The sequence below is a fragment of the Leuresthes tenuis genome, unplaced genomic scaffold (genome assembly GCF_036924035.1).
Source record: "Leuresthes tenuis unplaced genomic scaffold, fLeuTen1.0.hap1 SCAF_5, whole genome shotgun sequence".
NCBI lineage: Eukaryota > Metazoa > Chordata > Actinopteri > Atheriniformes > Atherinopsidae > Leuresthes > Leuresthes tenuis.
In genome coordinates this window covers 32,118,629-32,136,549 of record NW_027325359.1, presented here as the reverse complement: position 1 = coordinate 32,136,549, position 17,921 = coordinate 32,118,629, and the positions used below count along the sequence as shown (strand labels likewise).

At 39.5% G+C, this 17,921-nt stretch overlaps 1 protein-coding gene across 1 annotated transcript; it reads right to left on the bottom strand.

Moving 5' to 3' along the window:
• Positions 1-4,148: 4,148 nt before the first annotated feature.
• On the bottom strand, positions 4,149-14,429 carry LOC140307708 (myosin heavy chain, fast skeletal muscle-like). The gene is made up of 40 exons (XM_072386690.1): positions 14,386-14,429; positions 13,875-14,096; positions 13,656-13,799; positions 13,402-13,558; positions 13,282-13,309; positions 13,093-13,201; positions 12,913-13,005; positions 12,769-12,832; positions 12,584-12,682; positions 12,390-12,493; positions 12,130-12,268; positions 11,888-12,006; positions 11,495-11,644; positions 11,238-11,408; positions 10,829-11,132; positions 10,631-10,695; positions 10,448-10,535; positions 10,231-10,348; positions 10,020-10,143; positions 9,649-9,789; positions 9,309-9,560; positions 8,978-9,220; positions 8,718-8,894; positions 8,492-8,637; positions 8,312-8,402; positions 7,836-8,225; positions 7,608-7,734; positions 7,396-7,514; positions 7,118-7,314; positions 6,714-6,897; positions 6,451-6,616; positions 6,237-6,361; positions 5,820-6,128; positions 5,533-5,736; positions 5,327-5,452; positions 5,074-5,244; positions 4,867-4,971; positions 4,673-4,768; positions 4,437-4,568; positions 4,149-4,249 (listed from the first exon to the last, which is right to left on the bottom strand). Exons 2-40 carry the CDS (start codon positions 14,079-14,081, stop codon positions 4,229-4,231), a joined length of 5,805 nt encoding a protein of 1,934 aa, XP_072242791.1. The 5' UTR covers positions 14,082-14,096; positions 14,386-14,429; the 3' UTR covers positions 4,149-4,228.
• Between the last annotated feature and the right edge of the window lie 3,492 nt (positions 14,430-17,921).

Here is a 17,921-nt window from a genome sequence, read left to right as displayed (position 1 = left end):
ACTGTCCATTTTCTCGTGGCTGTCTTGATCATGATAAATTCTTCATCATCACAGATTTCTTTTGTCCTGCATATTTTGAATGTATGAATTATACAAGGCTGAAGGAAAAAGTACGCTCCCACCTTAATCAATTCAGCTGTGTGCTCAGAAAGCAGGCCTTCTCTCATTTCACTAACGGTATGATAGTCATCACAATCCCAACTATGTTTACAGAGTTTAAGTTTCTGCTCTGTCTACATATGAGAAATACTTTTTTCTCTTTACAGGGATGATATTGTTTGTAAAGCTGGCTGTTTACACTCTACTTTATCATCATAATTGGCTTCCATTCAAGCATAAGTTATTCAAGAAAAATCATTAGCATTATTGTTGTTGTTGTTATTTTTGTTATCATCTTTTTTTGTTCTTTTCCTCTGCAGCTCTGAGGCTGTGGAACATCCTCCCCAACCATCTGAGGGCCCCACAGACTGCAGAGGCTTTTAAACGTGACGTAAAAACTCATTTTGTTAAGAAAGCTTACTGCTAAAATATCTTTTATATAGCACTTTGATCCAGAAGTTAGCACTTTGAGATTTTTAAATATAAAGTGCAATACCATAAAATGTATTATTATTATTTTATTTCACATCTGTCTTGCAGTTATTTCAGGATTTGTCAATTAGTAATGACGAACAGCTGCCAATACAAAGTCATTTGGATGAGGCGTTCTCACTAGGAGATATTCTGAGTTATGAAATTATCTGGAGCTCAGTGTACCTTGTTGGAAAGTTGAAAATGCCACATCACATTTCCTGATGTGGAAACTTGGATAGTACTTTATTCATTTTATAAGATAATGGAAAAAGCATTAACTTAAAACATTTTGGCTCCACCCTACAGACTGAAAGAGGGCCACACATCATTTGAAGGTGTTTTTTTAATGCCACTTACTTTTAATATTATACTTTTTTTGATAATACACACTAATGCATGTGAAGATAATTAAAACATAGAATATTGTTAATACTAATCTTCTCATAGCATGTTTTCATTGCTCTTTTTTTCTGTGTTAAAGTTCTTGGAATTCAAGTAGCAGCAAGTAAATCCAATCAGACAGATGCCATTTTGCTCATAAAATGATTAAGTGTTGAATGGCTGCATTCCTGCCTATATGTGTTTAGTGTGGTGGACTGCAGGAAATGTGTACGTAATAAAAGCACGCTCCTTTAGCACCACAGATGTTAGTGTTGTAAGGTCAGGCTTTTTACTGTGTGTTAATGAGAGTGAATGACTCCTGTACGACTTGATGAGAACTTTAAGACAGAAAGTGTTACGTGTTATTTACAAAAACAGTTTTAGCCTAAATTCTTTTAAAAGTCGCAGATCAATAGATAATAAATAATGTTTTTTTTTAACCCCTATGATAATAATGTCCAACATTTCTTAAAACCATGTGGCTCCACGTCTGTCGAGCCTTTTGTGAAATCTGTGGTTTAAAGTACATGTGAATGTTTTCTGTGATAACTGGGTTTGGGTTTTGAGTTTGTCTAGAATTTCACATTGACTGCTCCTAATAAAAATGTCATCACTTACTCCTTTCATGTTTGCAGCCAACTTTATTTGTTTGATTCATAAAAAAATCTGAACTTCGCAAATCAAAACTAAAATTCCATTTCTGAACATATGTATTTAATCTCTTTACTTCTCATCCTCGAGCATGCAGCACTGCATGTTCTTCTCTAAAGCTTCCAGCTTCCTACTTGTCCTAAGTCATATTTCATGTCAAACACGACCATACTTCTGTCAGTCTTTTATGGCCCTCTTCACCCCCCATGCATTCTTTACTTCATGCACTCTGTCAACTACTTCACTCAAGCCTATTTGCATTGAAAAGGCTTTAATAGAATTATTTTATCACTCACATCATCACATTCTTGAGAAGAGTTTACTGTTTGATTTGTTAGATGGAGTCAGTCCAAAAGTCCACCGTATCAGTTGTGCCAACAGCTGTTCAAATACTTAACACCATGTTTGTCTATTTTAGAGCATACGTCTGATCCTGATTTTCTTCCACCTGTTGACTGACTGCGATCTTAGTAGAGATTACTTACAGAAGTATTGTCCATGGTTAATGTTGCTGATTTCCAATAAACAGGAAGTTGACTTGGAGGACAATGCATTTTTCACACCATTATTTAGATTTTTAAGAAGCCTTGCAAAAAGAAACAAAACAACATTAAGTTGTTTTACTATGTGAAATTGTAATTGTACTGATTGCAAAAAAAAAAGGTTATTTATTATTATTAATTGATTTAAAGTTGTTATTTAATTTAGTAATGGTAAAACACTGCAGCACTTTCTATTTGTGCTGCATTCTGCAGACAGTCAAGTGTAAAATTCTTTTTCTTTCTAATTGTGCTGCTTCTGTTATCAAAGTACCGGTAGATCATTTTAGCTTCACTTTTTCCACTACACTCACAGAATGTGGCTTGCATTGAATGTGGTTGCTTACAATGTAGAAGTTAAATAGAGAACACATTCCAAGTACAGTTAGGATGACAGCTGATAGTTACATGACTTAGCGTTTGACGCTGGTACATACGTCTCATGTTTTATCTTTCCATCAACGCAGATCCTGAATATGTGATAAGTTCTCCTTCAAATTTTATCTTATAGACCCTTTGACCAGGAGTTTTTTCATTCATTTAGATACCAGTGACATCAAAATACATGCTCATTACAGTCCTCACTGATGAAAAAACTATTTATTGGAGCAAATGCTTGAAATGTTTTTTTAAATTGTTATGAAATCATAATTATAATCAAATAATTAAGACAGATTTATGAAATACAACAATGCTTCTCAAATTAAAGAAGAAATTAATGTACCTATTTTCCAATATATTTACAGAAAGTACTGTTTGTGGTGAGGTGTAAGTGATATGACTTGGCATTTGCAGTCATATGTCAAACTATTAACACATTAATTGACTCTGCAGACATAGCTGCAAGGCCATTTTTGGCCCGTGCACATTGCTGGTGTTTGAATGTCAGCCTCATTCTGCTTACTGAGCAGTGCAATGTCTAAAATGCAACAGAGAATAGTGCAATATAAACACTTAATATTTCCATATTAAAGTGTCACTCAATAAAGACAAGATGATTTCATTTAATTTAAGTATGATGTTCATTCATAGATATCAGTCTATTTTTACACTTCAAAATGCTCAATAACTCTTCCTTAATCAAACAAATAAATATAAGCATGTACACAGTGTTTATCTGGCTGATCAGGATACTTAAGAACAACTTTAATGGTAAAGCTGACGCTATTTTATCTAATTAACTTCATGTGGCACAAATATAAAGTTAGAATAACTCATGTTTGACTTTGAGATGTTTTAGTAATGTCAGTAACTTATTCAACAGACTGAAACTTGGACAAATAAGGAATGACACGTGCAATAATTATGCAATTATTTATCAATACATAATAAAGTGCAGCTATTATGCACATGAAACAATTTTGTACATCGTGTAAAAAAAAAATTGTATGTGTGTATGTTTGTTTGCAATGTTTCTATTTTTATTATTCATACTGTTGTTGTTACTTTAGCATCTCTAATGCAGTACTATAATGAACCAGTTTTCCTGCTTGGATTCAGAACATGTATCTAAATCTTGTTGACTTGTAAATTAACTGACTGGTTTAACCTCTTTAATCTTCTGTATTCCCAGCTTTATATACAATTTTTTTGGTTTTGTTAAACAGTGTGGCTGAAATTTTTCTGATCAGAGCCCTGAAGTAGAGCAGGTAATTGTCTTTTCTTTATTGTTATATGTTTTTTTTAAGTTAAGATCGTTGCCACACATTTCCTCTTTGCTTTGCTTTTGCCATATTGCCAGTTCCATTACTTATCTGGACCAGTTTCTTAGCTGTAGATGCCACATTTATCTCAGTAAATTGTTTTACAATTTTCAAATCAATGTGTTGAAATCCTTATGATGTGTTCCTCTAATATTTGGTGTTTCTCCAAACAAACTAATCTGTATTTCTGACCAACAATTATGTGGTCATGTAACCTAAAATGTTACTGAATTATTTTGACTCGAGTCTGGGCTATTATTCATGAATGGAAAAGAAAAATATAGTAATATAGACAGCAGTGTAAGAGCAGCAATATTCTTTATTGTTTCAGAATGAATGACATCATATTATATGATACAACGTAATGAAACACAATGTACTTTACTCAGCAGAGTCCTTTCCCTGTAAAAACAAAGAAAAAGAAATGGATCAGTGATGTTTGACTGTGACATTGTTTTAGATTTAAGTTTGATCAGATCAAACCGTACATCAATTAAACAGGACACAAACAGTTTTTAAACAAAGCCTAAACACTGAATTCTATCTGCTTTAACAAACTTACACGTTCATTAAAGTGAAATATATTTACCTTGCCAGAGTCACGGCTCTTTGCCCTCAGCTTGTTGACCTGAGACTCTGCAATGTCAGCACGCTCCTCTGCCTCCTCCAGCTCATGCTGGATCTTCCTGCACTTGGACAGGTGAACATTGGCCTGCTCCTCCTGGAATACATGACAGAATAAAATGCTTAACGTTGTAGAGGGATTGAAGACCGACAACATATGCGATACATCCAGTAGTCGTATGAAACAACTTTTTTCCTTACCGCCTCCTCAGCCTGCCTCTTATAGGCCTTCACTTTGAGCTGCAACTTGTCAACCAGATCCTGCAGCCTGGCAACGTTTTTCTTGTCCTCCTCAGTCTGTAATAGAAAATGTGAATTTGAATGTTTCATTTTTGTAAAGACAAGGATGGTATTAGAATAATATATAGTGTTTGTGTCAGTGTTAATGTGGTTACCTGATAGGTGAGCTCCTTCACTCTCCTCTCATATTTGCGGACACCCTTAACAGCATCAACACCACGTCTCTGCTCAGCCTCAACCTCTGCCTCCAGCTCACGAACCTTCAGAAAATAAAATAAAAATGTGTGAATTAGTATCTGGGAGTTTTTGTATGTTTTTTATAGATTTGTTCCACCTCAGAAATCTCAACATAATCCTCTTACCCGAGACTCAAGTTTCTGGAGCTGCTTCTTGCCACCCTTCATGGCCAGGTTCTCAGCCTCATCCAGACGGTGCTGCAGGTCCTTAACGGCAACCTCGAGGTTCTTCTTCATCCTCTCCAGGTGAGCACTAGTGTCCTGCTCCTTCTTTAACTCCTCAGCCATCATAGCAGCCTAGAAAAGATAACATTTAAGGATGAAATGTTTTCAAAGTTTAATAGCAGTTTAAGGGAAAACAAATTGAATTTAAACTTACATCAGTGATAGCCTTCTTGGCCTTGTCCTCGGCATTTCTTGCTTCCTGAACACTGTCATCCACTTCACTCTGGACCTGAACCAGGTCAGACTCAAGCTTCTTCTTGGTGTTCAGAAGACTTGTGTTCTAAAAGATCAGATTTAGACAAATTAATTTTTGAATGGTTTAGAGTTGTGAAATTTCAGAGAAGTTGTCAGATTATTCACCTGAGAGTGCAGGAGTCCAACACGCTCGCTGGCGTCCACCAGTTCCTGCTCAGCGACTTTGCGGCTCCTCTCTGTCTGTTCCAGAGCAGCTCTGAGTTCCTCAATTTCAGCCACCATCAGACCGTTCCTGCGCTCCACCATAGCAGCTTGTTCCTTAATGTCGTCCTGGGCTCTGACAGCATCATCAAGGTGCAGTTGAGCATCCTGGAAAAAAACAACAACACTTAAGTCACAAACATACCACAAGGTCGTCTGGGTCCCTGCCACGGCTCTGTGTCTGACAATACCTTGAGCTGTGCCTGCACATTCCTCAGCTGTTTCTGGGACTCAGCAGCCTGGCGATTGGCATGGCTCAGCTGAATCTCCATCTCATTCAGGTCTCCCTCCATCTTCTTCTTGATCCTCAGGGCATCGTTCCTGCTCCTGACCTCAGCATCCAGAGTGCTCTGCATGGAGTCAATCACCCTCTGGCTGTTCCTCTTGATCTGCTCCATCTCCTCATCTTTTTCTGCAAGCTTCCTGTCCACCTCACCCTTAATCTGGTTGAGCTCCAGCTGGACACGCAGGATCTTAGACTCCTCGTGCTCCAGAGTTCCCTAACGATATCAAAAACAAAAGTATTTACTCTGTCCACAAACATTTTACAGAGGGTGTTTGCATAACTGGACGTTTCTTTTCAGAGGAACTCGCACGAAAAAATTTACCTCAGCCTCCTCAAGAGCTGTCTGAATCTCAGACTTCTCTGTCTCCACCTGCTTCTTGGACTTCTCCAGTTCATGGATGCTCTTGCCAGTCTCACCAATCTGTTCAGTCAGATCGGAGATCTCCTCTGCAAAGACATGTTTGAATAATTTTTAATCTGTACATGTAAAAGCAAAGAATAACACCATGAGCAGACACAATCTGGTCAGAACTCACGTTGCAGGTTCTTGTTTTCACGCTTCATTGTCTCCAGCTGATCCAGGGCTTCCTCATAGGAGTTCTTCACCTTGAACAGTTCAGTGCTCATACTACGAGCCTCTTTCTGAGCTCCCTCAAGCTCTGCCTGACCCTCCTCATACTTCTGCTTCCACTCTGCCAACACCTAGATAAAAACAATTTGTACGATTGAGTTATTTATTGATACATGGAAAATGAATTCATGGGTTTACGTCTTTATCGCCCAAGGCCATAGATGCTACCTTGTCAAAGTTCCTCTGCTTTTTGTCAAGATTGGCAGCAAGCCCATTGGCTCTCTCCACATCAATCATGAGGTCCTCCACTTCACTCTGGAGCCTCTGTTTGGTCTTCTCCAGGGAAGCACACTTAGAGTTCACAGCCTCAATCTGTTCCTCAGCCTCCTGAAGACGCTGGGCCAGCTTTTTCCTTGAATGAAAAAAAGAGAGATTGATCTTTGAGTGGATATACGTATCAGTTAGTTTATTAAAAATTAAGAAGAACACATAAAAAAAAAGTTCTGTTTTTTTTTTTTAATGTGATGCTCTAATTCACAAATTTGAAAAAGTGTATAGATTTGATAAAAGCATACTGATGCTAGCAAGAGGTTTTAAACTAAAAGCTATTGTTTGATTTGAGAGTTACTCACTTGGATTCCTCAAGTTCCTCAGTGCGCTGGATAGCATCAGTTTCATATTTAGTTCTCCACTGAGCCACCTCACTGTTGGCCTTGGACATACCACGCTGAAGCTCAGCCTTGGCCTCCTGCTCCTCCTCAAACTGCTCCCTCAGCAGATCACAGTCATGGCGGGCTGATTGCAGTCCATGGGCAAGAGCATTCTTAGCCTGGTTGAAACATGAAAATTAATTAATAAAATTTCTAAATGACAAACAAGTGAGAGCAGTACACATTTAAATGTGTCTTACCTTGACCTCCTCCTCAACCTGCCTCTTCAGCTCCTCAATCTGCTGTACGAAGGCCTGTTTGCCTCTAGTCAGCTGAGAGACGAGGGCCTCTTTCTCCTCAATCTGGCGGCTGAACTCACCTTGTGTGAAAATGGTCACCAGAGATTAGTTTGTGTACATTTTCGTGGTCATACACTGACGCTGTCTGCAGTGAAATTCTGTCTTGTGCGTACCATTTTCTGTGAGGAGACGAGCTTTCTGTCCACCCAAGTCATTGATCTGACGAACATTCTCATCATTCTTGGTCTTAATTTCGCTAAGTTGGTCCTCCAGAGTACGGCACAGCTTTTCAAGATTACCCTAATGTGGAGGACAGAAATGGAATCAGTAAGAGTTTACCTAAACTAAGACATGTCTTGATTTATTTGATTTAATAAAGTACAAATGAATGCATTGTGTACCTTTGCTTTAGCAACGGCCTCCATGTTGCTGGAGAGGTCATCAATCTCCATCTTGTATTCACTCTTTTCTTTCTCAAGCTTCTGCTTGACACGCTGCAGGTTGTCGATCTGCTCTCCCAGCTCAGCAACGCTGTCAGCCTGCTTCTTGCGCAGAGCTGCAGCAGTGGCTTCATGCTGCAGAGTAGACTCCTCAAGGTCACGACGGAGCTTCTGGAACTCAGCTTCACGCTTCTTGTTCATCTCAATCTGAGCTGCAGTGGCACCACCGGCCTCCTCCAACCTCTCACTGATCTCCTCGAGTTCTCTGGACAGGTCAGCCCTCTGCTTCTCAACCTTGGCACGAGCAGCACGCTCAGCCTCGATCTCCTCCTCCAGCTCCTCAATACGGGCCTGTTGGATGTGGATATGTTGTCCTTCAGTAATCTTTGAACTTTGAATATAGACTACTGTGTGATTCAACACAATCGATCAGTCACCTGAAGCTCCTTGATCTTCTTCTGAAGCTGAGCGCCCAATGACTGCTCATCCTCAATCTTGCTGAGGAGCTGGCTGATTTCAAAGTCCTTCCTATGAAAATATGAATGTGCTTTGTGAGAATTCATGCATGTCTAGAACCCCACTGGAGTTTGAAAAAAAAAAAAAGAATCTGCTCTTACTTCTTAATTTTCTCATCAGACTGCTGCTTGTCATTCTCCAGATCCATGATGGATTCCTGGGCCAGTTTCAGATCACCTTCCAGCTTTCTCTTGGCTCTCTCAAGGTCCATGCGAAGCTTTTTCTCTTGCTCCAGAGAACCCTCAAGCTGAAAATTAATGTGGGATTGTTGTTATCAGGTTCGATAAGAATCTTGTTTTGCCAATCCAGGTAACTTTCTAAACCTACATCATCAACTTGCTGCTCAAGCTTGGTCTTGGCTTTGGTCAGAGTGTTGACTTTGTCTTCCTCAGCCTGCAGGTCATCCAGAGTCTGCTGATGAGCCTCCTGAAGGGCTTTCTTCTCCTTTGTGAGTTTAGCAATGCTCTCATCCTGAGAGGCCATCTCCTCAGTCAGGTTCTTCACCTACATGCCCAAGAAAGATGTTGTTATCACTTGATAGCACTCTGTTCTACCTGATCTGCACAAACAGTTAAAAATGTCCAAACCTTGTTCTCAGTGGCATGTTTCTCCTTTTCCACTTTGGCCAAGGTAAGCTCCAGGTCATCAATATCCTTTTTGAGCTCAGAGCATTCATCCTCCAGCTTTCTCTTCTTGGCAGTAAGCTCAGCATTGATTTCCTCTTCATCCTCCAGTCTCTCAGTTGTCTCTTTGAGTTTGGCCTCCAACTGAATCTTGCTCTTGATAAGTCCCTCACATCTCTCCTCAGCATCTGACAGATTCTCTGATTCCTAGTTTACGTTTGAAAAAGTAGATTTGCACATTAACATTCCACAAACACAATAAAAAAAGTACAGCTCCTGATTGATTTCTACTCACAGATGCCACTTGCAGCTGCAGATCGTTCTTCTCCTGCAGAAGAGACACCATCTTCTCCTCCAGTTCCTTCTTCTTGGCCAAGGCAGCAGCCAAGTCATTTGTCATCTTCTCATAGTTCTCTTTCATATTTTGCAGCTCCTTCTCAGTCTCAGCGCTCTTCAGGAGAGGCTTGATCTTGTAGTACACCTTCATCCATGGCCAGTGTTTCACATTCATGAATGAGCGCACGTTGTACTGGATGGTATAGATGGCCTCCCTGTGGACACAAAGTTTCTGTTATAGACAAATGGACTTGATCATTTCAACCCTGACTGTATGTTCATAGTTTTCTGTTTTCCACATGCCTCCTCTCCATCATCTTGACAAACTCCCTCCTCATGAGGTAAGCACGGGCGAGAGCCTGAGTCATTGTGACCAAAGTTGCCAGCTTTTCATCTCTCATCTCCTCAAGGGTACCCAGCAGACCAGCCTTGAAGAACACCTGAACAAACAAAGCATTGAAACATTTTATGTCTGCTATATATACGAAACAACAAAAAGACTCAGAACTGTCCCTCCTGTTCCCCTTCTAACTTTTCAGTAAAATAGACTGTTGCTAAAAGATAAAAAAAAGGGATTTTGACATATTATTCTTTGTAACAAAATATCTATTGAAAAACTTATCATGTCAGTAAGTACACTAAAGCCAATGGATTTATTAATCGCGCTTACCTTGGTGTGTCCGAATCTGTACTCGTCATGATTGACATCAATTGATCCAAGCAGCTTCTCTGAGGCCTTCTTGTTGTCAATGAACTGGCCCTCAGGGATGACGCTGGCATTCAATACCTTGTATCTTTTATGAGAGAGTTGATGGTCTCGGTTATCATTTTATTTTTATGGATTTTCAAGAACAGGAGTGTAATAAACATAGAAATTGTACCTCTGCTTGAAGTCACCATAGAGGATTCTGCTGGGGAAACCTTTCCTGCAGATTCTGATACCCTCCAGCACACCGTTACACCTGAGCTGGTGGATGACCAGGAAGTTCTCCATCAGACCTGGAGAATAAGATTTTCTCAGTAAGGGTAAGTATCAAAAACAAAATTAAATGAATCCAACCAGTACACACCGACGATAAAAGAATATATCTTTCATACCTGGAGTCTTGGACTCATTGGGAATCAGGCAGCGCACAAAGTGAGGATGGGTGCTCCTCAAATTTGTCATCAGCTTGCCCAAGTTCTCCTGTTGTATGTACAAAGCAGGGAATTTTTCTCATCAAATCAAAGAAAAATGGATGTGAGCATCAAAAGACTTCTAATGTAATTTTCAAACCTTACCCTGAACTGTGAAGACACAGTCTGCATAGAGCCACCCTTCTTCTTGCCTCCCTTCTTGCCAGCCTCTGTATTTCAGAATGTGATATCAATTAGAAGCTTTGTGTTAGAATATGAGACTTCAAATTTACATTGAACACACACAAAAATATAAAGTAAGTAGAATCTTCCAGGTGAAGTTTACGTTATCAAAAATCATACCCTCAGGGGGAGGAGGAGGATAGATAAGAGCCAGCAGTTTGCATGAGGACTTCTGGTACAGCCCCACGACAGACTCGTTCAGTGGGTCCTTGTTCTTGTCCAGCCAACCAGTGATGTTGTAATCCACAGTACCAGCATAGTGCACCAGGGAGAAGTGGCCCTCAACCTTGCCCTTTGCAGGCTTTGGCTTCTCAAAGGCTTTGTTCTTGCCAAGATGCTGGTCATACAGCTTGTTCTTGAAGGAAGTGTCAGTAGCCTTGGGGAACATGCACTCCTCTTCAAGGATGGAGAAGATGCCCATGGGCTTGATTAAAGGAGAAAGAGATAAGGTGTGTCATGAATCAACAGTACCCCTCTGTCACGCTCTAGCAATACCTTCACAATATAGAATTATGAGCTTAAAGTATACCTTTTCAATCAGCTCAATGCAGGCAGCCAAGTCCATACCAAAGTCAATGAACTCCCAGACAATACCCTCCTTCTTGTACTCCTCTTGCTCCAGGACAAACATGGTGTGGTTGAAGAACTGCTGCAGTTTCTCATTGGTGAAGTTGATGCACAGCTGCTCCAAGGTGTTGAACTATGAATGGACAAATCATTCATTTTAGTAAGAAAACCCACTGTCATGAAAAGTATTGGATGTTGAATTAGAGGAATTAGGCCTACATCAAAGATTTCAAAGCCAGCAATGTCCAGGACACCAATGAAATGGTTCCTTTGCTGCTTAGTGTCCAACATCTGGTTGATACGGATGACCATCCACAAGAACATCCTCTCATAGATTGACTTGGCCAGGGCAGTGACAGAGTTCAGCACCTGACGTAAAACAAGACCATGACTTGATGAATGCCGGCCAACTGTTTTGTAAACAGATAGAATATCCGAATCTGCTTCCAGGCTTGTGAGATTCACAACATATGTAGTTTATATTAAAAACAGCATCTCTGAAAACTGACATTCCTGTTATCTACTAAAGTTGAATGTTTTATCCATATGGAAGTAGCATCAGTAACATTTTACTAAATAATGGCATTATTGACATGAGTTGCTCCTGTTTACCTGAGGCACTGTCTGTCCCTTGGTGACAAACTCATTTCCGACCTTCACTCTGGGATAGCACAGAGCCTTCAGCATGTCAGCGGAGTTCAGACCCAACAAGTAAGCAACCTTGTCGGCCTCTAAAAACATTTTATAGTAAACATTTATAGTAAGTGCATACAGAATGACACAGTGATTGTCTGTTATGAACATATACTAATGTGGTTGCAAATATTCAGAGCAGATATCCCACATGTACTCACCTTCTGTGCCATCTGGCTCAGCCTGTTCCTCACGCTGCTTCTGCTTGAACTTCATGTTACCATGGTGAAGAACAGCACCAGTCATCCTGTAGATGCTCAACTTCTCTTCATTATTGAAGCCCAGGATATCAATGGCATTCTGTTAAAGAACGATCCATGTGAAATATAATCATTTCAGGACATGGTCCTAAAAAGGCAATTACAATGCACCAGTCAACTTCCACAATATAACTGATGCTTGAATGAAGAAGATCACTCACATCAGTGGCTTCCAGCTCAACTTTGTCATCAATGCTGGCCACAGTGATCTGACCCATGCTGCACATGGGGAAGTCATAGGGGTTGGTTGAGATGAGTGCCAGATCTAACAATCAAAAAGGGTGAAATGGTCAACACGTTGTTTTATAGGATGACTGAGATTCCATTTGACACGGCAAAAACTCAGTCTGCTTACCGATCAGCTCAGGTTTGTGGGCTGTCATCATCTGGTAGAAGATGTGGTAGCCTCTCTCATCAGGAAGCTGGAATGTCACTCTAGACTTCTCCAGCAGATCTGTAAATGTTGATCATTAGTCTCATGTTTTGCTCCTTTAAGACTGTGTTAAATAGATTCAGCTTCATTATTACATGACTACTTACATGTCTCAATATCAGCACTGGCCAGTTTGCCGGTTGTGCCGAAATGAATTCTGATGAATTTACCCTGTTTGGAACAAAGGAATTGTTAAAAGTCCATCCACATGGGAAATGTTTAGCAACATGGAGAAACAATTTCATACTTACGAAACGTGAAGAGTTGTCATTCCTCACAGTTTTGGCATTACCATAAGCCTCCAGCAGGGGATTGGCTGCAATGATCTGATCCTCCAGTGACCCCTATAATCCAGTTTTAAAGAAATTACATCAGAAAAAGATTTTCATCTGCAAGTATTCTGTATTTTCAGGAATGTTGTCATAACACACCTTGAAATTGGTTTGTTCCTTCTTCTTACTATCTCCGCCAACAGAGATGGTGGCAAAGTACTGGATGACACGTTTCGTGTTCACAGTCTTTCCAGCACCAGATTCTCCTCTGGGTATAGACACAGACTTGTTAGTATTTGATCAGGATATTCAGTTAATATGAATAAAGTCAACGAATGTGAGACTTACGTGATCAGGACAGACTGGTTTTCCCTGTCTGTTAAAATGAGAAATGGAGATATTCACTATGCATGTCAGCCAAAACCACCAAATTCTGTATGAACAAATTCTTTCATGTTCAGGACATACCAGTGAGCATGAACTGATAAGCGTTGTCAGAGACAGAGAAGATGTGGGGTGGAGCCTCCATACGCTTCTTGCCTCTGTAGGCAGAGACAACTTCAGAATCGTACACTGGGAGCCACTTGTAGGGGTTCACAGTTGCACAAAACAACCCAGAGTAGGTCTGAAAGAAATAATCGACATTTTAAGTTAATAGTGTTTAAGATTCAACTATAGTGACTCTCAATGTTTCTGTTTGCTCTTTAGTGAGTTCATCTTACGTAGATCATCCATGCTGCATAACGCTCTTTGAGATTATACAGCACAGAGGCTTCATTGAGATGGGTCATCATGGCCATGTCCTCAATTTTGTCAAACTTGGGAGGGTTCATTGGGGAGATGTCATCCTCTTTAACTGTCCTCTCCTACAACAGGAAATCCGTCACGGTTAGAAGGGATCACGATTAACTCCCAGTTGAATGTGACTTTACTGTACCAACCTCATCGTTGATCAAGACTTTGACGGTGACTTTGCCACCATCTTTCTTGAGGATCGTTGCCTTCAAGTACAGCTCTTTGGCATCAGCCACATAGCAGGCGCTTTTGGCGTCAAATGGTGCACTTTGAGCCTCAATCCTCTCCTTCTCTGGCTTACGAAGGTAAATGGCAGCTTTGCCATATAAGGCCATCTCCGCGTCCGTACTCATGGTGGTAGCGTATGTCTGTATCAAGTCACATAACAACAGTCCAAGAAGTTTCTTACTCACAGAAGTGTTCTGTTGCTGTCATTGACCAGAAGCTATGGGCTTGTTCTTTAACTGTACAGTTAACTGATCTGCAGCAAGCAATGTCTTATTAGAATTAGCATTCAGCTTAGGTAATGAGCTTGTGGTTCCTACTTTATATGCCTTTATATTTTTGATGATTTAGAAATTGGAGATGTACACATTTGGCCCCTGATTAAATACACATATCTATGGATTAAAAATAAAAAAAAGCTCTATTACACACCTTACCTTTTCCTTATGTAAGAAGAATGTTTTTGCTCCACCACCCTGTTAAAAAAACATGTTTTAGTAAGCAAAATAAACAACCAAAAATGAACTGTTAAAACTGTAACTGTGCTTACTTTATATAAAAATCGCAAGAAATTTTTTTGTTTCAAGTTATGTGAAAAATAGGATGCATTAAATTCAAGTATGTCTAACACTTGATACTCTTAATTTATCAAACTAGGAAGACATGTAAATGCTATTCGTCTTAATAGTTGTGAACCTCACCACAAGCAGTAACTTCACTGGTCTTCTACCACACTATGAGGCTTCTCCTCTACTCCTTATATACGATCTACTTTGCTTACAGGGCAAATAATGAGGCAGACGAACTGGCCAAGTAAGGTTGCAATGACAAATGATTTATGAGACTAAATTTAGAAAAATCCATGCAATGTAAATAGCTGATAAATTCTTTTCATATACTGCAGAGGGACTCAGGGTTTCACATTTCAGGAGGCAAATAAAATGATAGCATCAAGGAGGATGCTACGGTGTAGCGAACATGAAATGATATAAACACCTTTGAAATAAATCCAATGAATGTTACTTGTGTACTCTGACTTCTTAGAATTAAATTCTCCTACATCAGTACTGTTATTCTGAATCAGTTCAGTTCACTATTACAATTTGATGAAACAGCCAATATGAGCCAGGAAAATACCTTTGGTAATTCTTAGCTGTTCTATTTACTTTGTTAAAATAGCCAAAGTTCTGAGGCACTGAAACAGCCAAAAAGTTTTTTCTTTTCTTATATTTTTTTAAAGTTTAATCTCTAAGAATTAAGTGATTATTTGAACCATTTTATAATCCTCTAAATATTTAGGCTGCATGTTTGAAAGGAAATAGATGGTTCAAATAGTTGACAGCCCATATAATAATCCTTATATGTACTGAGCCATGGGCTGAGTGCAAATCATTTTTATAGCGTGCTCTAAAGGAAAGGGCAAAGAGCAGCTTACTCTATTTTCATGCATGTAAAGATTCCAGTGATTTAAAATCTTGTTCTGACTTGTATAGTCAAATTAAGATCAGCATTCCTCATTTGAAATGTCCTCTCAAAACTCAACATCATTCAGATTTGATTATAGTGGGTCTCGGTCAGGCAATTGTACACATTCATGGCTTATATTTCTGCTGGGTTACAATGTCTAAGCTTCAGTAAAGTAAGAAACCCTGGCACATTTCAAACATGTTTACTACACAGCTTACAACACAGCATCTGAAATAAATGTGTATGCAAATATTCAGTTGAATAGAAAGAGTCCTGAATAATAACAGGTTATAGTATATACTTTAGTTTTGTTTTCTGAGCCCAGCCTATGTGAGGAGTTGTATTTTTATTCATTTGTCAGTTAACTTGTGATACAGTTGGGGACATGTGTCTTGTCTGTTCAGCATTTTTTGAAGGCCTATAATACTGTATCATGTAATTTAAGAAGTTATGAAGGCCACTATGATGTGCTTGTTGAAATATTCCTGTTTCCAGGGTGTGGGGGAGCACAGAGTGTGGGGGAGCACAGAGTTTGCCCTTCATTAGAGGACTTCATGAGTTAACATTGGTTAAAGAAGAGGACTGTTGCAGAAGCTTGATTTTGGGATCATGACACATAAAGTAAACATTACATGATTTTGCTATTTTACATATTTTGTAAATATTACATTTAAAGATGTGTGAGGTCCACCCCCTGATCCAGCAGCTTGTAGCAGCAGCTTCAGCAGCAGTGAGCTGCAGTAATGGTTTCATGTGGGACGTTATTAGTCTCTCTCATGGTTGTGGAGGAATCTTGGCCCACTCTCCTCTCCAGCGTTGCTTCAGCTCATTGAGGTTTGCAGCATTGGTTTCTGCACAGCTCTCTTAAGGTCCCACCACAGCATTTCAGTCAGGCTCAGGTCTGGACTCTGACTGGACCATTCCAACACCTTGATTCTTTTCTTTTTCACACATTCTGCTGTAGATCTGCTGCTGTGTTTGGGATCATTGTCCTGTTGATGAGCCAGTTTCAGCCCAGCTTTAGCTGTGGGACAGATGGCCTCACATTTGACTGTAGAATACTTTGGTATCCAGAGGAGTTCATGGTGGACTCAATGACTGCAAGGTGCCCAGGTCCTGTGGCTGCAGAACAAGCCCAGATCATCAGCCCTCCACCACCGTGCTTGACAGCTGGTATGAGGTGTTTGTGCTTATATGCTGTGTTTGGTTTCCTCCAAACGTGCTGCTGTGCATTATGACCAAACATCTCCACTTTGGTCTGGTCTGTCCAAAGGACATGGTTCCAGAAGTCTTGTGCTTTGTTCAGATGCAGCTTTGCAAACCTGAGCTGTGCTGCCATGTTCTTTTTAGAGAGAAGAGGCTTTTTCCTGCAACCCTTCCAAACAAGCCACCCGGTTTCTTAATGTGTGGGGGATTGAGGGTGCGTCATCCCGGTTGGGACATATAAGGGAGCCGCTGATCGTTTAGTTTGGGAGCCGTTGATCTACGTTATAAAAGTTATAAAAGTTATATTATAGTTATAAAATCAATAATGTGCAGTCTTGAAGAAGAAAATGCAAATGCAAATGGAATGATCGATTACTAATTTAATTTATGAGCCCAATAATGCAGCCACATTATTAAAATGAAAAAGCATTTCTGCAAATGGATTTTAATTTTCAAATTTGACATTTCAAATTGAATTTTGGTATCTATTTGCTGGGGCATATTTTGAAAATTAAATCTCAAATGTCTATTTCTTTTTCATGTTAATTAACTGAAAGATTGAGCACTCTTGAAATAGAAAATTAAAATGCAAATGGGATGATTGATTACTAATTTAATTTATGAGTCAAATAATGCAGCCACATTCTTAAAATGAAAAAGCATTTCTGCAAATGCATTTTCATTTGAATTATGGTCAAGATTCGCTTCCATAGCACTGCGACCAAATATAGTTTCAACGCACAAAATTTAACGAGTCAAAAGGACAAATACATGTACCCTGTGTAATAACTGAAACACTGAAACCCTTCACCAAGAAAAATATAAACTTATTAAACTAGTATTTTGTTAAAGTTGCAAGGAAGTCAGTCGATGCACGTGTTTCATTCTTTTTTTTATTCATTTCATTAGTTATGACAAAAAAAGATGCCATTTGCCAGATGTTCAGTGAACGATTGAGGAGCATTGCTGCTTCCTGCTTCTTTAGTTAACTTTATTCTGCTTAACTCCACTTTGCAAAGTGTCCCTCTCTTTGTAATGATCTCTGACTTTGTTTTGTACTTTATTCTGGATTATTTATTCGAATAAATAAACATTATTTATTACAAATTTTAAAGGGTTCCTCATTTGTGAAATGATTCTCTTCATTGTGATAAGACTTCTTTTTTCATATGTTTGTTTTTGTGTGTCAGCTGATGGAGTCTGACCATGGATGAGGAGGTTGACCCTGATGATGGAAATGTGAACTCCGTCTTGGCTCAGGAATCCCAAGAACTGTCCCACATCCTTCGGAGTCA